The sequence below is a fragment of the Perissodus microlepis genome, chromosome 3 (genome assembly GCF_051167445.1).
Source record: "Perissodus microlepis isolate ML-2025 ecotype Zambia chromosome 3, ASM5116744v1, whole genome shotgun sequence".
Lineage (NCBI taxonomy): Eukaryota > Metazoa > Chordata > Actinopteri > Cichliformes > Cichlidae > Perissodus > Perissodus microlepis.
In genome coordinates, this window is record NC_140463.1 from 9,385,458 (window position 1) to 9,404,439 (window position 18,982).

Sequence of the window (18,982 nt, forward strand, 5' to 3'; positions counted from 1 at the left end):
ATGCTATATAAACACTACCATAAGCTTTCAATATACTATTCAGCTGGTTCCTCATTCACATCAATTACATTTACTTATTTCACAGTGAAATGTACTTTCTTTACTGGTTCATTTTCTCTAATTAACATCTTCTTTCATAACAGTTACATTCCTTACTCATATCAATAAACACATCACATTGTCTTCTACAGTGTCTTACTGGCTAAACAGTTATATTCAATACCAGCATCGGTAAATATATCACATTTGTTCCCTTCAGTAATTTACTGGCAAAATAACTATTTAGTGCATATTGAAACCCAGCTTGTTTAATTAACCTCCCATGCATCTGTTAGCTACACAGAGTTGCTCAGAGTGCTTGTGTTACACTAGCTAATCTACTCAGTCACTATTAACATTCACATCTCACAGAACTGATTTGATTGGAGCGTTACAAAAAGTTTGCAAAGAGCATAGAAGCGCACTGACTCTGCTTCACGAGCGTTCCACCTAACGGGCAGGGCTCACGATGTGGCCGCGCGGAACATTCATCTGGTTTGTCACCTGTTTATGGTAAATGGTAATGTTTACATATAAATAACTCTGGCGGACCTCCTTAAACTCTCCCATTCACATTAACATGGTTAACCATGGTAACAATAAACAACATTTTCGGTACGAGCACCATTTACCGACCTGTAAAAGCAGGTGAAGAGCAGAGTAAGGAAGGCACGCTGCGTCTCTGTTTTCCTCCAGAACGTGTCTGAGGAAGCAGCGAAAGGTGGGCTGCACCCCACCCCTGGAGCAACCACCAGCGTTCCGCCATCACGGCTTTCTAACATAATATGACTCCCTTTTACAAGGATTTCGATTCTTTTAAAGAAACCGAATATAAATACATATAGTAATAAAAAATGTCCCATAATACAAATGTTTTACACAAAATGATATTAATGTGGCCATTCCCTTACAGGGGTACCACAACAACATCATCCAGGTAGGAAACAGCATATGCAATTTGAGGAAGCAGCTACCGCTCCATGAGGTGCTGAAAAATGGCAGAGGCTTCAAATAAGCCAAAGGTAAGTGTGATGAATTGGTACGAACCATACAGAGTGGAGAAGGCCGTTTTTGTCTTTGGACTCTGCAGACAAGGGAATCTGCCAGTAAGCGTTGGTTAAATCCAGCATCATAAAAAAAGACAAGCATTGCAGGACAGATGGAACAAGTGACGGAAAAAGTGTGGACTTTATACCAGTTTTTAAATTGTGTTGATAGGCCACGTAAAAAAACAGAGTTGTGATAAAAAAAAATGCAATGTTTGGTTTTCTTCCAGAATACTATTGTTGTTTATATTTACTGGGGGAAGAAACGGTAAAAACTGCGTTTTATAAAGAAAACGCTCTAAAGCACTCTCCGCCTGTGAGCAAAGACAAAACCAAAACACCCCCACACTTTCCCATTGGTCAAAAAATGTACCATGTTGACCAATAAAACATGGCATTTGGTTGTTAAGAAACGTAAGTTGTTAAGAAGAGGAAATTTTAGGAGTGACGGCAGTGTTTTGAGATGTGAGAGACTTGCGACGTTTAGCGCAAATCTTGTGTAGTTAGTGTGTAGTGTAGTCAATAGTTTTGTTGTGTGTGTCAGAACAATGAGGCGACTGCTAAATGTTACAGGAGTGATACATCTCCTGTTGTCAGGCCTGCAGGTATCGGGCTTTTGATGTTCTCCTTTATCTCATAGTGGATAGAAATTATTTTTTGGAGAGGCACAAATAATTTGTGTGGTATCAGATTTGATGCAGAACAGCTGATTGTTCTGTAAATAGTTTGAAACGTTTGTTTAAAAAAAATGCCTTAGCAGCATTTTTAGGTAAACCGCTATAAAAAATCTTTGTTGTTTGCAATACTCAGTAACTTTTTGAAGAAGTAATTATATAATTAATTGCCCAGCATTGGTTTTTATATATTGTATTTTGCAGAGAGAGAGTTACAAAGTTTCAACATGGTACTCCATGAAAGTCCTGTAGACCAGCGGTCCCCAACCCCCGGGCCTCGGGTCCGTCAGTCGTTTGGTACCGGGCCGCGAGAGTTGAGGCTCAGGTGTGAAATGTATAGTTTTCAGGGTTTTTATCGGTTTTCAGCGTTATTTTGTTATCGTTTTTATCGTTTACTCGGTTTTCCTAGGTCTTTACACGTGTGTTATGAATAAATCTTCTTTTTTTCGGTACCGGTACTAGTTTTATTTTGTTGTACTTATCCACGACACCTTAAAGGCCGGTCCGTGAAAATATTGTCGGCATAAACCGGTCCGTGGCGCAAAAAAGGTTGGGGACCGCTGCTGTAGACGAGCAGGGGGGAGAACTGCAAACCGCTGTTGCAATGCAGGAACATCTGCTTTATTGGAATGTGTGAGATGTTAACCACAATGACTCTTAAAAGCACTGTCTGAAAACTTCATGCCAACAGCACGTTTTTAAGGAAAATCAAACATATTTTCCTTGAAGATCATTTTAGAGTTTTTAATGAGCTGCAGGATCCTTGTTCAGTGTGAGTGGAGAACAGCCAAGTCGCCTCCTGTGATAAACCTCCACATGTACCACTGAAAACAGTTAAATTAGTTTGAATCTGAAATCATGGCTCAAACTACTTGTTCTGAGACCATTTCTTTATTTTTCACACCAAACTGTTTAATAAGATAAACTCTACACAGACTTCATCAAATATAAGTAACGCTTTAACATTTTTAGGATTTCATAATACAAACTTCAAATCAACAAGAAAACTGCTGCAGAACATGTGGATCAAAATTCATTAAAAAACAACATGTGGACTTCAAGGACTAAATACACTAAAGTGAAAGGAGGAGCCAAAAATAGAGGTTTAACAGAATTTGAATTAAGTAAAAGTAGTCACCTGTGATCTTTAAAATGGTCCAGATGTGTGCTGCTGTTTTTAACTTTCAACATTTCTTTGCTGCCACTGTGAATAGGGCTTTGGAGTTGACGTCACGCCGCAGTGCATTGTGGGATCACGGCGCCATGTCAGTAGGCCAGAAAGCAAAACAAGCGCACAGTGTTGGAGTGTTGGATTCGGGACTGCCAGAACCATGCTCAAAATCAGCGCAAAAGACAAAGGGCTGTATCGCGACCGATTGTGCCCAGACGCCAAGAGACGGTACTTTGAAAAAATTGCGTGCATCGGTAATGTGGACCCATATGAAATAAGGAAGTGGAGTGGAAACCCAGACGACCTACCGCGTTTGTCCTATCCCGATATCTTCGCATACCTTGTCTGTGGAGTCAGCGCATACACAGCGAACCAGTTTAAGAATTATAAATCCCTGGAGGCCCACATCCAATTCACGAACGGCTGGGTGCAAGATTTGTCCATCTTTAAGCCTCCACGCTGCGAGTACGTTGTCGTTAAGACAAAGGTAAGTCGCTTTGAACTTGATAACTTTCTAAACAACTTCCTTGTTACAGTTTTTGATTTGCACGTACAGCCAACCCATCTATATTAGCCTCTGTTAATTACAGGCCTTTTATTAAAAGTGGTTTTTGTGTGTTTCAGGTACTGCACTCACAACGTCTGAATGAAACTGCGTTACAGCCATGGGTCATTGTGAGCACCAATGGGAGAGTTGAGGCTGCTCACTGCACATGCATGGCCGGAGTTGCAGAGACCTGCACCCATGTTGCTGCTCTTTTGTTTAAAGTCGAGGCTACAGTGCGTATCAGAGGCACCAAAACTGTAACAGACGAGCCAGCATATTGGGTATTGCCCGGAAATATGACCAGGATACAGCCCGAGGTTGCACACAACATTGACTTCTCCTCAGCAGCTGCCCAAAAACGTGGTCTTGATGAAGTCATAAACACACCCTCTGCATCGATAGGCAAAAGGAGGCGATCGCAAAAAAGGCAGATTCCTATTGCAACGCTGGAGGATTTGTCACCATTACTGGATACGCTGCAGAAGCACAGCAAAGCAGTGACTTTGTGTGGAGTCGAAAACTATTACACCAACTACACTACACAGTCACCCACATTACCCCAATCACTGGCGTGTTTACACAACAGAGACGCTGAGTCCCTTGGCCTTCCTGATCTTCAGGTGCACTGTCTAAAGTTTCTTACAGCAGCAAGTGTTACAGAGGCGCAGGCAGAAGAGATTGAAGCACAGACTAGATCGCAGCACATGACCCCTGCATGGTTTCGCTGGCGTGCAGGGAGAATCACAGCTTCGGCTATGCATGCTGTTTTGGCTACAAGTTTGGACACTCCAGCCCATAGTGTTGTGAATCGTGTGTGTTACCCAGAAAAGACCTTTTCTACTGTGCAAACAAGGTGGGGTATCGAGCATGAAGAGGATGCAAGAAAGGCCTACAACGAGATAATGGCATCGCATCACCGCAATCTGCAGGTACGTTTATGTGGTTTCTGTGTGAACACCAATTTTCCGGAAGTAGGAGCATCTCCAGACGGACTGACAATATGTGACTGTTGTGGTAAGGGGTGCCTGGAGATAAAGTGTCCTTTTAAACAACGAACGGCCAGCATTAAGGAGGCTTTGGCTGCACAGGACAAAGACATTTGCTTGGAGGTAGCTGCTAATGGTCTTCAGTTGAAGCAGGCACACCCATACTACTGCCAGGTACAAACACAAATCTTTGTTACGGGCGCCAACCACTGTGACCTCGTTGTGTGGACACAGAGAGACCTTGCTGTGATTCGCGTCTTCCCTGCTGTGGATTTCTGGAAACCACGCTTAAAGCAAGCACAAGACTTCTTTTGTAAAGTGTGCCTTCCTGAACTTGTTGGGAAATACTTCTCGAAACAACGTGCTGCTCTAAATAGCCTGTAATGTTTCATGTTGTGGTTAAAGATTGATGACAGCTGTGTGGTGTGATGTAAATAGTTTGCATTTCATTTTTATGTGATTGCTGTGTACATGTGAATAGATCTATAATAAAGAAAAACAAACAAATATACTATTCTTTTTTGTTTTATTAAAACAACTTCACACAAAGTACAACTATTTACAATGTACTGTACATCCAAAAAAACAGCTTTAAGAATACTCAGCAGGAGCAAGTGTCATTTGGCCCTGGTTTGACAACAACACTGGGGCACATATTAACAAAAACACAGCAAACCTTAACGATCTTATCAAGAAGTGTTGTGTCTTCAGCCTCACATGATAAGGGTAATCGGATTGGCATTGTAGTGTGTAACATTTTGAACTTGTTGCGCAAACTACCTATTACTCTCTCAACATGAATTCTCAGGTGGGCAATTGCTCTCGTTTGTTCAACGTCCCTTGCATCAAGTTGACAGTAGCCTTTTGTGAAAGCTGGAATCTTGACCTCGGCACACATCATTCCTACAGCATCTCTGATGTCAAAGCCTCTGTCAGCCAATACTACGTCCCCTGGTAACAGCTTTTGAAGAATGCTACATCTCTCTGTGATGTGTTTATCTGATGCACGACCCCCCCATCCCCTGGAAATGAAAGAAATAGCTCCATGGGGTGTAATCCCGATGAGGTATTTTATGGTGTGTGTACCCTTGTAATGAGAGTATGTTTGTGCGCGTGCCTTTAAATTAGATGGTCTTTCTGTTCGAATCTCAAAACAGTCAACAATGATGGCTACTCGTTTTCCAAAGGTTTCAGTAAACTGTGGAGGCATTGTGGCCTGCAGACAGTGCCTCTCAGGCCAGTGCACCAGTGCTCCTAAGCGGGCATACAAAACATCAATGGTATCGGTGAAGACAGAAGACAGTGTTTTGTGGGACACATCGAATAGATGACAAAGATGCTGGACTGGAAGATCAAGTCTCAGACGCATTAGTGTGAGTAAGAGCATTTGGAAACCTGTCAGTTTCTTCGATATTGGCAGGAAATCTTTGACAGTGTTGAAGAGGGACATAGCAATGTAGTCCAGTGTAATATCTTACTTTTTCGGTATCGTCCTTTAAGAAAGTTTCATTCAGCTCTGTCTTTTGCAACTGTGCTCGAAGCAGTCTGTTCTCCTCCAACAGCCGGTTTATTTCTGCTCTGCCCTGTTGACTGCACACACAATCCTTCGTCTGCCCTTCAGCTTCCGTGACGCTGTCACTCCCATTACCACTGTCCACATTTGCAGCTGGTACGTCAACCTCCACTTGTCCAACACAACTGCTGTCCACTGCCTCCATGACATGGTTATTTTGTTGTTGTTCTTCTGTCAGACCTTCATCGAACATCAAGCCTGTAAGATAAAAATAGTGCATAGACATAAGGTTAATGTACACCAATATTCCAATGACAGGTGTGTGATTCATCTTTAAGTTATGTGCGGATTAGTGTACCATAAGAGCAATTTAGTATGTTTTTAGAGGGGGGGGGGGGTGTTTACCTGCAATGGGTGCTCTTTTTCGCTTCCGTTGCATACGCCTTGCGTGCCGGTCCGAGTCTGACACAGGTTTGTCGTCGTGCCACATGTGCAGTGTTGGTGCCCAGTCTGGATTTGTTACATCCATTTCATATGCTGGTTTGCCTGCAATAATGCCAAATCATAAGCTACTCAGTGGACATGACGTGGTTCTGCAGCATCACACATTAGCATGTTTTATCTCATTATCTATGACCGCAGCGCATTGGAAAAAAAACACTAAAAGCCTTTTAAGAGTGATATGAATTCATTTAGAACTCACCGGAGAGAAAATGCCGCGAGCAAACCAACAGAAAGCTGGGGATTGCACGGAACTCGATATCCGCTCGTCTCACCGCTGCAATCCATGCCTGGCGTCTTTGTTTGGTGATATCGGATACATGGGATCCCTGACGTTGCCGCCAGGATGGAAAACGATGAAAAGAGAGCCCATTATCCAGTTTCTTGCCTTCACGATCGTGAGATCTAACGTTGCAACCGACTACACAACACGTACGAACCATAGCTGAAGCTGTATCCTTTGTCTGGCCTACTGTCATGGCGGCGGGGGGCGTGGCCCGCCTCCTGTGACATCACGCTCCAAAGCCCTATATGAATGTGTTCTTTGCCTAATTGAATAAAGGTTACACTGACTTACTGCTCCATCTTCTGGTACAAACCGGTATTACATGGAAGTACAGCCCAAAACCAGTTTAGCTTGAGTTTCTTTTTTCTGGACATAAAGTCACAGCAGGTGTTGTTTCAAAGCTGGTGGACAGATTTAGTTCATTTTGGAGGTTTTGAGAGAAACTGCTGTGAAATGATTTGCAGTTTGGGGAGAAAAGGATTTAAGAGAAGATTTTACAACAGCAAAAGATTAAATATGAATGAAGAATTGAAATTTAACTGAGGTAACACATAAAATGAATACATAAAAAAAGAAGTTAATTTTGGAAAAGCTAAAATAAAAGAAATTGATATATAAAACCATATCTGCAATTTTGATACATCTGTTTGGTGAAAAAGACATTCCTATAACTTTAATAATACAGTAACAAGTACAACTACTAAACACTACTGTGTCCTAAGGGAACAAAGATTAACATGTAACAGGGATAACATTTTAGAGAATTAAAATCCCTCAAAGGAAAAAAAATAAACTTGATATGCATATCTATACATGCAGCTTCCTAAATGTAACATTCAGGATTATTCACTGCAGGTCCAGAAATCAGAGCTACCTCATCAGATCCAAGTGTGGCATCAGCTGACACTCTTTACAGGAGATTCCATCTGAACTCTGTGGAGCCTGATCTCAAGGTTTTTAAGTTTGAGCCTGAAACAGGTTTATTTACAGTGTGGGATCGTTTGTGTTCGGAGTATGAACTGAGATTCCTGAAGCTCTTGTCACACTGGTCACAGCTGAAGTTCACTTCTATGTGTGTACGTTCATGTTTGTTACGATGACCTGATTGTGAGAAGCTTTTGTCACAGTGTCTGCACTTGTATGGTGTCTCTTCTATGTGGATTCCCTTATACTTTTTCTTTAAGCTCACGTGCAGTGGTGAAGGATGACCCACACTGGTCACAGATGTGCTTTTTGACCCCACTGTGGAAGAGTTCATGTATTTTTAATGTACTTGGTGTGTGGAAGGCTCTCCCACATTCTTTGCAGTAGTTCATTTTGGCTCCAGTGTGTCTACGTTGATGTGGTTTTAGGTCCCATTCATGATTGGAAGTTTTTCCACAAAGGACACAGAGAAACTCTTTCCCACCACCACAGTGACGACAGGGTTGAGAAATGGATCCATGTGCGTCGCTCCACTTCTAAACAAAGACATTGTAAGTCAGAGAATTCCTTCAACGTTTTTATCCTGAACGTCACCTGAAATAAAAAAGCATCTCTGCCAAAGTCCAATTACATTTTACTGTTTACATTACAACACTCAGCTTACTGAGAGAAAATGATTCTTCATTTTTCCAAACAGTTCATTCAGTATAACTCCATAAGTTTACTAATCAGACTTGTTCCAAACAATCAGGTTAAAATTACAAGATAACACTAAATACATACCTCACAGTAACTGCACTTGTAGAGTTACTCTCTGGTGTGGATCTGTTGGTGTTTTTTCAGCTGATGTGGAGCTTTAAAAGTCTTCTCACACAGGTCACATTTATAAGGTCTCTCCTCAGTGTGGCTAAACATGTGTTGTTGTAACTGTGCATCTGTTGTAAACAGTTTCCCACACTGATCACAGCAGGAAACATCAATTCCAGTGTGAATCCGTAGGTGAATATTTCGGTACTGTTTGTCACTGAACCTTTTTCCACAAAAGTCGCAGTTGTACGCCTTAATTCCAGAGTGGGTAACTAGATGCCTCTGAAAGCTGCTATTTTGAGGAAAAGTCTTACCACACTCATCACAGCTGTAAGGTTTAACTCCACTGTGAATGAGCTGGTGTGTTTTAAAGTTTTGAGCGTGGGTAAAAGACTTTCCACACAAGTGACAGTTGTACGCTTTAAATCCACTGTGGAAGAGTTGGTGTCTTTTTAAAACTCCAGCCTGGGTAAAAGACTTTCCACACTCTTCACAGCTGTAAGGTTTAAATCCACTGTGGATGAGTTGGTGTTTTTTTAAGCTTCCAGCCTCGGTAAAAGACTTTCCACACAATTTACAGCTGTAAGGTTTAATTCCACTGTGGATGAGTTGGTGTGTTTTTAAGTTTCCAGCCTGAGTAAAAGACTTTCCACACAATTTACAGCTGTAAGGTTTAACTCCACTGTGGATGAGTTGGTGTTTTTTTAAGCCTCCAGCCTCGGTAAAAGACTTTCCACACAATTTACAGCTGTAAGGTTTAACTCCACTATGGATGAGTTGGTGTTTTTTTAAGCCTCCACTCTCGGTAAAAGACTTTCCACACAATTTACAGCTGTAAGGTTTAACTCCACTGTGGATGAGCTGGTGTCTTTTTAAGCCTCCAGCCTGGGTAAAAGACTTCCCACACAACTCACAGCTGTAAGGTTTAAATTCACTGTGGATGACTTGGTGTTTTTTTAAGTTTCCAGCCTCGGTAAAAGACTTTCCACACAAGTCACAGCTGTAAGGTTTAACTCCACTGTGGATGAGTTGGTGTGTTTTTAAGCTTCCAGCCTGGGTAAAAGACTTTCCACACAATTTACAGCTGTAAGGTTTAACTCCACTGTGGATGAGTTGGTGTTTTTTTAAGTGTCCAGCCTCGGTAAAAGACTTTCCACACAATTTACAGCTGTAAGGTTTAACTCCACTATGGATGAGTTGGTGTTTTTTTAAGCCTCCACTCTCGGTAAAAGACTTTCCACACAATTTACAGCTGTAAGGTTTAAATCCACTGTGGATGAGTTGGTGTGTTTTTAAGTTTCCAGCCTGGGTAAAAGACTTTCCACACAAGTCACAGCTGTAAGGTTTAACTCCACTGTGGATGAGTTGGTGTGTTTTTAGGCTTTGAGCCAGGGTAAAAGACTTCCCACACTCATCACAGCTGTACGCTTTAACTCCACTGTGGATGAGTTGGTGAGTTTTTAAGTGTCCAGTCCGGGTAAAAGCCTTCCCACACTCATCACAGCTGTATGTTTTCTCTCCCTTTCTTCTGTGAGGTTTGTCGGCCTCCTGAGAGAGCTGACTTCTTGCTCCATGTTGGTCCTGCAGTGACAGAGATACAAACAGAGGCAGTGAGTGAAATGCAGTTGTGGACCAAACTGAAACTCCCTCCATTGGTGGAATCAAACATGTAAACAAACACATTGTTGGTGTGTTACCACCACCTTGTGGTGATAGTATCACATAACAATGATGTGCTACAATAGGAGTTGTAATGAAAATTACATTATTGAAGAAATATTGATCAGTGGAGAAAATCTTTTATGCATAAGAAATTGCAAGTTCAACTGATGATATTGTTGTTTCAATGTGTGCTTACAAAATATGATCTTTGTATTTTCTTGTAACTTCTGTGGTTTTCGATTTTGAATGTAGATTCTGTATATATGGTTGAGCCCAGGATGCAAAAGATAAAGCTGCTGTTAACAGGTTTTTAAAAACCAACCAGCTGTAAACACAGTTTCAATAACAGTGTAACAGTGATACTTTTCTCACCTTTTGTGTTGAAGTCATTTTTTCCTCTATAGTGGCTGAGCTGAGTCCAAATGGCTGAAATTGTTCCTCTGTTGCACCACCAGACACTTCTCCTGTTATTCAGCTGGGACACACACACACACATATATATACATATACATATATACATATACATATACATATACATACATATATATATATATGTATATATATGTATATATATGTATATGTATATATATATATATATATATATATATATATATATATATATATATATATATATATATATATATATATATATATATATATATACATACATACATACATACATACATACATATATATATATATATATATATATATATATATATATATATATATATATATATATATATATATATATGTGTATATGTATGTATATATATATATATATATATATATATATATATATATATATATATATATATATATATGTGTATATGTATGTATATATATATATATATATATATATATATATATATATATATATATATATATATATATATATATATATGTATATATGTATGTATATATATATATATATATATATATATATATATATATATATATATATATATATATATATATATATATATATACCTAGCCACACGAAAAGTCCGGTCACTTTCTTTCTAAGCTTCTTAGACTCAGAACAAAAGCTGTCCAGCTTTGTGTTTATCAAAACTCTTTTTACAAATCCTGCTGGAATACGTCAGGTTACAGCTGCAGTCAAAGCAAGATGGAAATAATTGAACAAGCAAGCAAACGCTCAGCTTCTCCCAGCATGCTGAGCTAATGATTAGTTGGTGTTTTTCTGCAAACAGTCTCTCACTCCTTCAACGTGTTCACAATAAACTGTGAACACACTTCGCCGATTTCACGGATTTTTGATGGTAGCGACCTTTTGGAGACGTTTACTTCCAGGTGAAGAATCAGACGTCTTCATTTGCGCTGGAAGAAAATAAAATACAGATGAATCTGGAGACGGTCCCATTAAGTCCTATTCTGAAGGCTGATTGCCCTCCCCCAGGCTTGTACCCGTGGCTTCATGTCCTGGGGTGGGGGTTGGCTGTTCTCCTGCCCTGCACCCTTTGTTCATATTCAAAGACCATTTTTCTGTATGTATTCTTACCCCATAGCAACCGCCAGATTATAATGTTGCAGACAATCCCAAACTCTACAGTCTGTCTAACTCCAGTGTATACCAAGCAATCTATTATTTCTCAACAGAGATAAACTCAACATAAACTGAACCCACATTAAAGTTAGCTCCGTGCTTACCTTTAGATGAGCCCACAAACCGAGAGAAACTCCGTGATGAAGCTGGAACTCTTTCCAAACACAGGAAACAGATCAGGGAGCAGAGACCCACGTGGTTCACGCTGATCTCAGCTACGATCCAGGAGACAAGGGTGTGCAGATCGATGCAGACATCGATCCAAACGTTGGTAGTGGTATATGTTCCTGTAAGTTCACTACTTTACTCCCGTTTCATGAAAAAGCAGCTCTCTCTGCTCGACTCCTCTCCTGCACACACTTTCTCCGCCCCCTTTTCCTGGCTTTGTGGCGATTTGTTACTGTGCGGTCACGTGACTCAGCTGCGCAACGTAACCACGTGGGGTGTAATTTCTAATTTCGCGCCTATCTCCTTTTCCTAAACTCTTTTCCTTGGCCTCGATGAAAACGTCATCGTGGGAAGTAGATTTACCAAGTACTCAGGGAAAGAGAGGAGCGGTGCTGAGAACTGGAACAGGCTGTATCCTAATTCAGGTTCTGCAGCCTTAACGGTCCACAAGGGCCGCGTACTCAAACACCGCTAAGGCCGGAAGTGCGAGGGTTGTAGGCTTGTGAAATGGGACGGTCTAGCCTCCGTTGCGCTGCCCAGGTTGCCTAGCAACCATGATACCAACCCCTGGAAACGTTTCATACAGCTTTGTTTGACAGAAATGAAGAAAAACATATTTTGTTCATTTGTTTTTTTGTTTCTACATGAGCTTTGTGTGATTTGATAAGTATCTGAGGCTGAGACCACAGGACTCTAAAACATGATGGGGCTTCATTTCTGTACTGAACAGTCATTTTAAGATTAGCTAGTGAATAACAATTAGCTAATGTTGTTCATGAGACTAAAGTCAGTGTAAATATAATATGGCCAATATTATAGTTATTATATTAATCATTATTAGTTATTACAGCAGTGAACTTGAACTCTCAAATCAATTCACTTTTATTGTCACATCACATGTGCAGGTACACTGGTACAGCACATGTGATGTGAACTCTGTGTCAAATACTGAACTTCAGTAAAGATTCAGTTGGCATTACTAAATTTGGCTCAATGCTTACATACATGTGGAAAAAGGAAAATATACGAGCTGTGAAAACAGTTTCTGATAGAATGAAGAGTAGACTGATATATTAAATATTCCTTTATTGGGTGAGAAAATCAGACCATGTCATAACTGCTGTAAGTCATACAGAATATATATCAGAGCCTTAAACAGGCTGACTTCTGCTAAATGGGTCAAACTGGGCAGAAGGTATCCAAACACATCCTTATAGAATATGATGTAACACTATAGAGCAACTTACCTTAGAATATATAAAGCATAATCAATTACAGCAATATGATGCAACAAACACAGCAGTACTACTAATCCAAAATACTCAAAGCTTCATAGAACTGAAACAAACATTTATTTTTAGGTCTATTCTGCTGCTGATACATACTTTAGGTTTCTGAATATTAAACTTGTTTCTGCCTTTCATAGTGTGTAACTTGAAGGCCCTGAGTACTTTCTCCCACACTGGAAACAGTGTGGGAGAAAGTACTCAGGGCCTTCAAGTTACACACACAGGAATGATAAAATTATTTTAACATTACCTAATAAGACTGATTCGGGACAATTAGTTATTTTAAACTTTTCTAGCAGTCCTTCACAAACAGGGAACAGTCTGTCTATTCTCTCCATCTGTCAGCTGCTGCTGGCTCTTCCTCCTCCTCCTCTTCCTCACACACTGCTGAGTTTGTCCTGGTGGATCATCAGGGGTGCAAAGCCTCACAGATGATGTGCAGCAGTGGGTCCCTCAGTCTGTCCTCACTCTGGACACTTGCAGTTGTCACACATGGAAATCAAGTGTGTGATAAGCTGCAGGATTCAAACACAAGTGTAACTTATAAATTCATGTTCATACTTTTATTACACAATCAGAGAGAAAGAAACAGAGAGAGAGTGCAGGACAGACAGACAGGTGACAGTCTCAGGTGTATACACTGCTACAAAACAGCACAAGAGGAGGATTTAGTGTTTGTGTTATTACCAGTGCTAAACAAGAAGAGTTCCCAGCTGGTACAGTCGACACATGTGTGACTCCTGTGATTAAAGCATCTTTCTTTCAGCTTACTGAGTGAACCATCAGCTCGTTCAAACACACGTTAAAGTCCGTTTGGCTCGTGTCAATAGAAAATTGTACTTAGTAGTCGGTATAATCTTTTAATGATATAAATTTGCATATGGTAGAATACTGCATGTTGACCTTTTGATGACTTACTTATTCTGAGAACCCCTGCTGCAATAAATGAGGTAACACTGTATATACTTTCTCTATGATTATTGTATTCAACCTGTTAACATGTAATATTGTCTTGATAGAACCAACTGATTCTGCAGCAGAGCATCCCCTGTTGCTTCTCCTTGCTCCCCAGTCCCTGAGCTCCTGCTGCTGCACCCACAGGTATGCAATTGTAGCATCAGATGTACAGCAAGCACTGATAGCTTTTTACTAAATATCTACAACTAATCTGATTATATCCTGTTTTTTTTTGTTGTTGTTTTTTTTGTTCAATGTTGAAATTAAAATCTAGTAGCAGCCTTCTCATTTCTTTGTGTTTTGTGCTGTTTTACAGGCCCACAGAGGAGGACAGCTCCGAGGCAGATGAGGGACGGGTCCCAGGACGGTCCATCGGCGGTGGAGCTGGCCATCCTGGAGTCCCTGAAGAGTCCACACCAGTCTCTAATGGAGCATTTCCTCCTCAGCCTTGTTCCTGCTCTGGAGGGCAGCTGGTCCTTTTTATTCCTGTCTCTCTATAAATACTTATATTTTATATATTTATGTTTAATGTTTTTCTGTTTGAGAATTTTAATATTATTTCAAATAAATTTTTATAATGACTAATGTCTCAGTTCTACTACACAGCAAATGTTGGCACATGACTTGACACATGTAGAATTTATTTCATATTATACTAATGACAAAATATACTAATACAGTGGGATGCAAAAGTTTGGGCAACATTGTTAATAGCCATTAATTTACTGTGTAAATCATTGGTTGTTACAATAAAAAATGTCAGTTAAATATATCATGCAGGAGACACACACAGTGATATTTGAGAAGTGAAAAGAAGTTTACTGGATTTACAGAAAGTGTGCAATAATTGTTTAAACAAAATCAAGCAGGCACATAAATTTGGGCACCACAAAAAAAGAAATGGAATAAATATTTAGTGTATATCAATGTGTGTGTCTCCTATATGATATATGGGGTGCCTTTGTCTGGACGTGCTTCCCATCCAGCGCTCCACAGCGGAGAGAGAAGTTCCAGCGCTCCTGGAATCCCTCTGCAATGGACCGCCAGTCTCCAGGTGAAGGCACAGCCATTAAGTCGTCCACTAGACAGTCCCAGATGGCCGTCGCTACCTGTTACACCCCTGAAAACAGGGGGAAAAGAATCACAAGAGTGATTATGACTTGCGTCTCTCATGCAGTAGTTTATTGCAGTGAGGTGAATGCCCGAAAGCCCCCTAGTGGAGAATAGAGACACTACTAATCGATCCCAGAAAAGGCTTACTAGCCGATCACTGATGTATAGATTGCAGTTCTCTTAAATAACATGAAAGCCATTAATATAACATGAAAAATAATAAACTCTTAACCATTTTCTTACCATATTTACATTATTTTCATCCTTATATCAACTGATATGAATTAGTATTAACTGAACAGTTTTATATGCAGTAGTCCTTCAACCTGTCACACTCTCCCCCACTCAAAAAATGTTGTCCCGACATTTACCAACAAGATGCTTTTCAGTCTATATTCTCTTGTAGTCAGGACATCAACAGTAGAGTGAACCAATGTCCTCAATTCTGTGGGTTTAACACCTGTTTCACCACAGTCCATCACTGGTGACTGAAGACAAAGTCTATAACCAGTCCATATGTGAGTCTTCACAAAGTCTATTGTCTATGGTTATAATCCACAGATGGGGAAAAGTTCATGTCTTTTTCTTGATGACAGTCTGTAAGTACAGTTCTCAAGTCATCAGTGAAAAAGTGTCAACTTACATTTGCTGGAGTCCATACAAACCAATGGGCTGGGTGCAGTATGACTGCACAGCTTGAAACCATGGAACCAGGCCCGGGTACACAGGAAGCAGTTGCAGTGCTGGCTGAACACTGTAGCAAGATGGGGTGCCCAGTTGGTCATACGTCATCCGTCTTGGCGGGTGTCTCTCTCGCTGTGGCCGCTGAGGTGTCTCCTCCTCAAGTCTCTCGAGTACAACAGGTGGAGGAGGGGCAGGTATGTCACCTGCAGTGGGCTCTGCCTCCTCACAAGTTGTCTCCACGGCAGCTGGGTTAGGCGCCTCCAGATGGTCTCCAGCAAGAGGCTCTGGTGTTGGTGCAAGAGCAGGGACTGAAGCTGCGGGCTGAGACATTGCTGTGAGAAGTTCATTTTCTGATGGCTGGGACACAGGTTAGGGTGGTGCGTAATGACAGTGGTATTTATCAACACTGCCCTCATCATCAGAGTCTGGCACAACAGCGACGGGTTTATCAGTCTTTTTCTGTTCATGTCTTGTACGATTATCTTTTTCAGGCACTTTTTCAAAAGGTAAGTGGTCACATGACATAAGCAAGTTTCTGTGAAGCACTCTAGAGCGCCCTCTGCCTCTCTCCGGTCTTACCTCATAGATAGGGAGGTCAGGCCCCATTTGTCTGACTACTGTGTGAATAGTGTCCTCCCAATAGTCTCTCAGTTTCCCTGGGCCTCCTCTAGGTGTCAGGTTTTTGATCAGAACTCTCTCGCCAGGTTGTAACACAGAACTCCTTACTTTTGTGTCGTAATGTCTTTTGCCCTTTTCAGCAGCTTTCTTTGCATTCTCATTTGCTATAGAGTATGCTTGTTCCATGCCCTTTCTCCATTTTTCAACATAGGCTCTTTGGACTGTACTCAGAAACAGATTTTAGTGACCACAGAGACTATCTACTGGTAGCCTGGGTGACCGTCCAAACAGTACGTAAAATGGGGAGTAGCCAGTGACTTCACAACGTGTGCAATTATATGCATACATTAACTTGTTGATAGATTCCTTCCAGTTTGACTTTTGTGTTTCAGTTAGCGTTCTAAACATTTGCAACAATGTCCTGTTCATACGTTCAACTTGACCGTTCCCCATTGGGTGATAGGGTGTTGTCCTAGAACCGGCCATGCCACACAGTTTCTTGAGCTGACTGAATAGCTGATTTTCAAATTCACCTCCTTGGTCATGGTGAATACGACAGGGGAAGCCAAACTTTAGGGCATAGTCATTGAATATCAGGTTTGCAGCAGTTTTGCCTGACTTTGAGGTGGTGGCATAGGCTTGGGCAAAACGTGTGAAGTGGTCAGTTATCACTAGAATATATTCATAACCGCCTTTGCATTTTTCAAGATGGAGAAAGTCTATACACACCAGCTCAAAGGGCTGCGTAGTTACAATGTTTGTTAAAGGAGCTCTTGTTTCATGGCTGGGCTTTTTCTGCTTTACACAGGAACAAACGTTGGTCACATAATGCTCGATGTCTGCCTGCATGTGTGGCCAAAAGAAGCGTTCATGTATCAAAGACACTGTGCGATCAACACCTCGATGGCCCATATTATTGTGCAGCTCTTCAAGTACAGTCTTTTTGAACTGATCTGGCAGGACTAGCTGTTTCCGGGCAGAAGTGAGTCTGTACAAGATGCCATTGTTATCTAGTCTTAACTTGCCCCACTCTCTGAACAAGCATTTTGTCTTAGGGTCAAATGTTCTTAGCTCTTTGGGCAGTGGTTTTGAATCTGTCTGTTTACACTGTAATACAGGGCTTATAACAGGATCAGACTTTTGTGCTTCATTAAGCTGTTCTTTTGGTATGTGTGTGAATGTTGCTTCTGCTGGCTCACCTTCTGCTGTGATTGACATTGCTGCAGCTGAGAGTGTCCATGCGGCAGGTGTGTCTTTCTGTACCTCAATGGCCTGGATAGCAGCTGCGATAGTGTCGGGTGGCACTTCCTCAGAGCAGTCTCTCATTAAGGTTTCTACATCAAGTGGCATTCTTGATAAAGCATCTGCATCACTGTTTTCCTTCCCTGGTTTGTACTTAATGGTGAAGTGAAAATCAGCGAGCTCAGCAACCCATCTTGATGTGGTGGCATTCAGTTTGGCTGTTGACAGAATGTACGTTAGCGGGTTGTTATCGCTATAGACAGTAAATGTTGGGGCATAGTACAAATAGTCTCTGAATTTGTCAGTGATAGCCCACTTCAATGCTAAGAATTCTAGTTTTCCTGCATGGCAGTGGTAGTTTTTTTTCAGCCGCTGTTAGAGTACGGGAGCCATAAGCAATAACTCGCAGCTTACCATCTTGTCTCTGGTACAACACTGGGCCTAGCCGTTTGTGTGAGGCGTCTGTGTGTACGATGAATGGCTGTGTGAAATCTGGGAACCCCAGCACTGGTGGGTGGAGCAAACAGTCTATTAGTTCTTCAAGCGCACTTTGATGCTGGCCAGTCCACACGATTTGTTTTGAGGAGGGCACAACTTGACTGGCTCTCTTTGGTCTTGCCCTTGACCCTTTTGTGGTGTCTGAGTTCTCTGTGGTTTTGTCAGCTTTTAACAGTTCATACAAACAACCTGCTTTTCTGGAGAAGTCTTTTATGTATTGTCTGTAGTAGGAGAGAAGGCCTAACATTTTTCTGAGCTGACCAACATTTTGTGGTCTTATACCTTTGAGTGCTTTGACTGCTTCAAAGTCTGCAGAATCCACTTTACTGCCTTCTGCAGACACTATTCTGCCCAAATAGCGCACCTCAGACTTAAACATGTCGCACTTACTTGGCTTAAGCTTTATACCAAAGCCTCTCAATCTCTGGAGCACTTTTCTCACGTCCTCCAAGTGACCTTTGAACGTTTTGCTGTAAACTAATGTGTCATCCAGATAGGGGATGCAGATGTTGTCGCGAAGCCCATCCAGGCACTCTTCCATACAGCGCTGAAATGCTGCAGGGGCATTCATAAGTCCAAAGGGGATGCAAATCCACTCATATAATCCCCAGGGGGTCACAAAAGCAGTGAGTGGACGACTTTCTTCTGACATGAACCCCTGGTGGTACGCTTTCCCCTGATCTAAAAGCG

At 41.3% G+C, this 18,982-nt stretch overlaps 1 protein-coding gene and 1 pseudogene across 6 annotated transcripts; both read right to left on the reverse strand.

The window, feature by feature from the left end:
• Nucleotides 1–4,940: 4,940 nt before the first annotated feature.
• Nucleotides 4,941–6,956, reverse strand: LOC146389792 (uncharacterized; annotated as a pseudogene). The gene is made up of 3 exons (XR_014797619.1): nucleotides 6,680–6,956; nucleotides 6,382–6,522; nucleotides 4,941–6,234 (listed from the first exon to the last, which is right to left on the reverse strand). The product of XR_014797619.1 is annotated as an uncharacterized LOC146389792 (transcript).
• A 1,165-nt stretch (nucleotides 6,957–8,121) lies between these two features.
• LOC146389793 (uncharacterized) lies at nucleotides 8,122–12,089 on the reverse strand. 5 transcript variants are annotated; one of them, XM_084912841.1, is made up of 5 exons: nucleotides 11,828–12,089; nucleotides 11,448–11,497; nucleotides 10,529–10,631; nucleotides 8,471–10,075; nucleotides 8,122–8,223 (listed from the first exon to the last, which is right to left on the reverse strand). In XM_084912841.1, exons 3-4 carry the CDS (start codon nucleotides 10,544–10,546, stop codon nucleotides 8,495–8,497), a joined length of 1,599 nt encoding a protein of 532 aa, XP_084768967.1. In that variant the 5' UTR covers nucleotides 10,547–10,631; nucleotides 11,448–11,497; nucleotides 11,828–12,089; the 3' UTR covers nucleotides 8,122–8,223; nucleotides 8,471–8,494. The 5 variants fall into 5 exon arrangements, with proteins under 5 accessions (XP_084768967.1, XP_084768957.1, XP_084768948.1 ...); XM_084912831.1 differs by having other exon boundaries at nucleotides 11,379–11,497; XM_084912822.1 differs by having other exon boundaries at nucleotides 11,147–11,497.
• Between the last annotated feature and the right edge of the window lie 6,893 nt (nucleotides 12,090–18,982).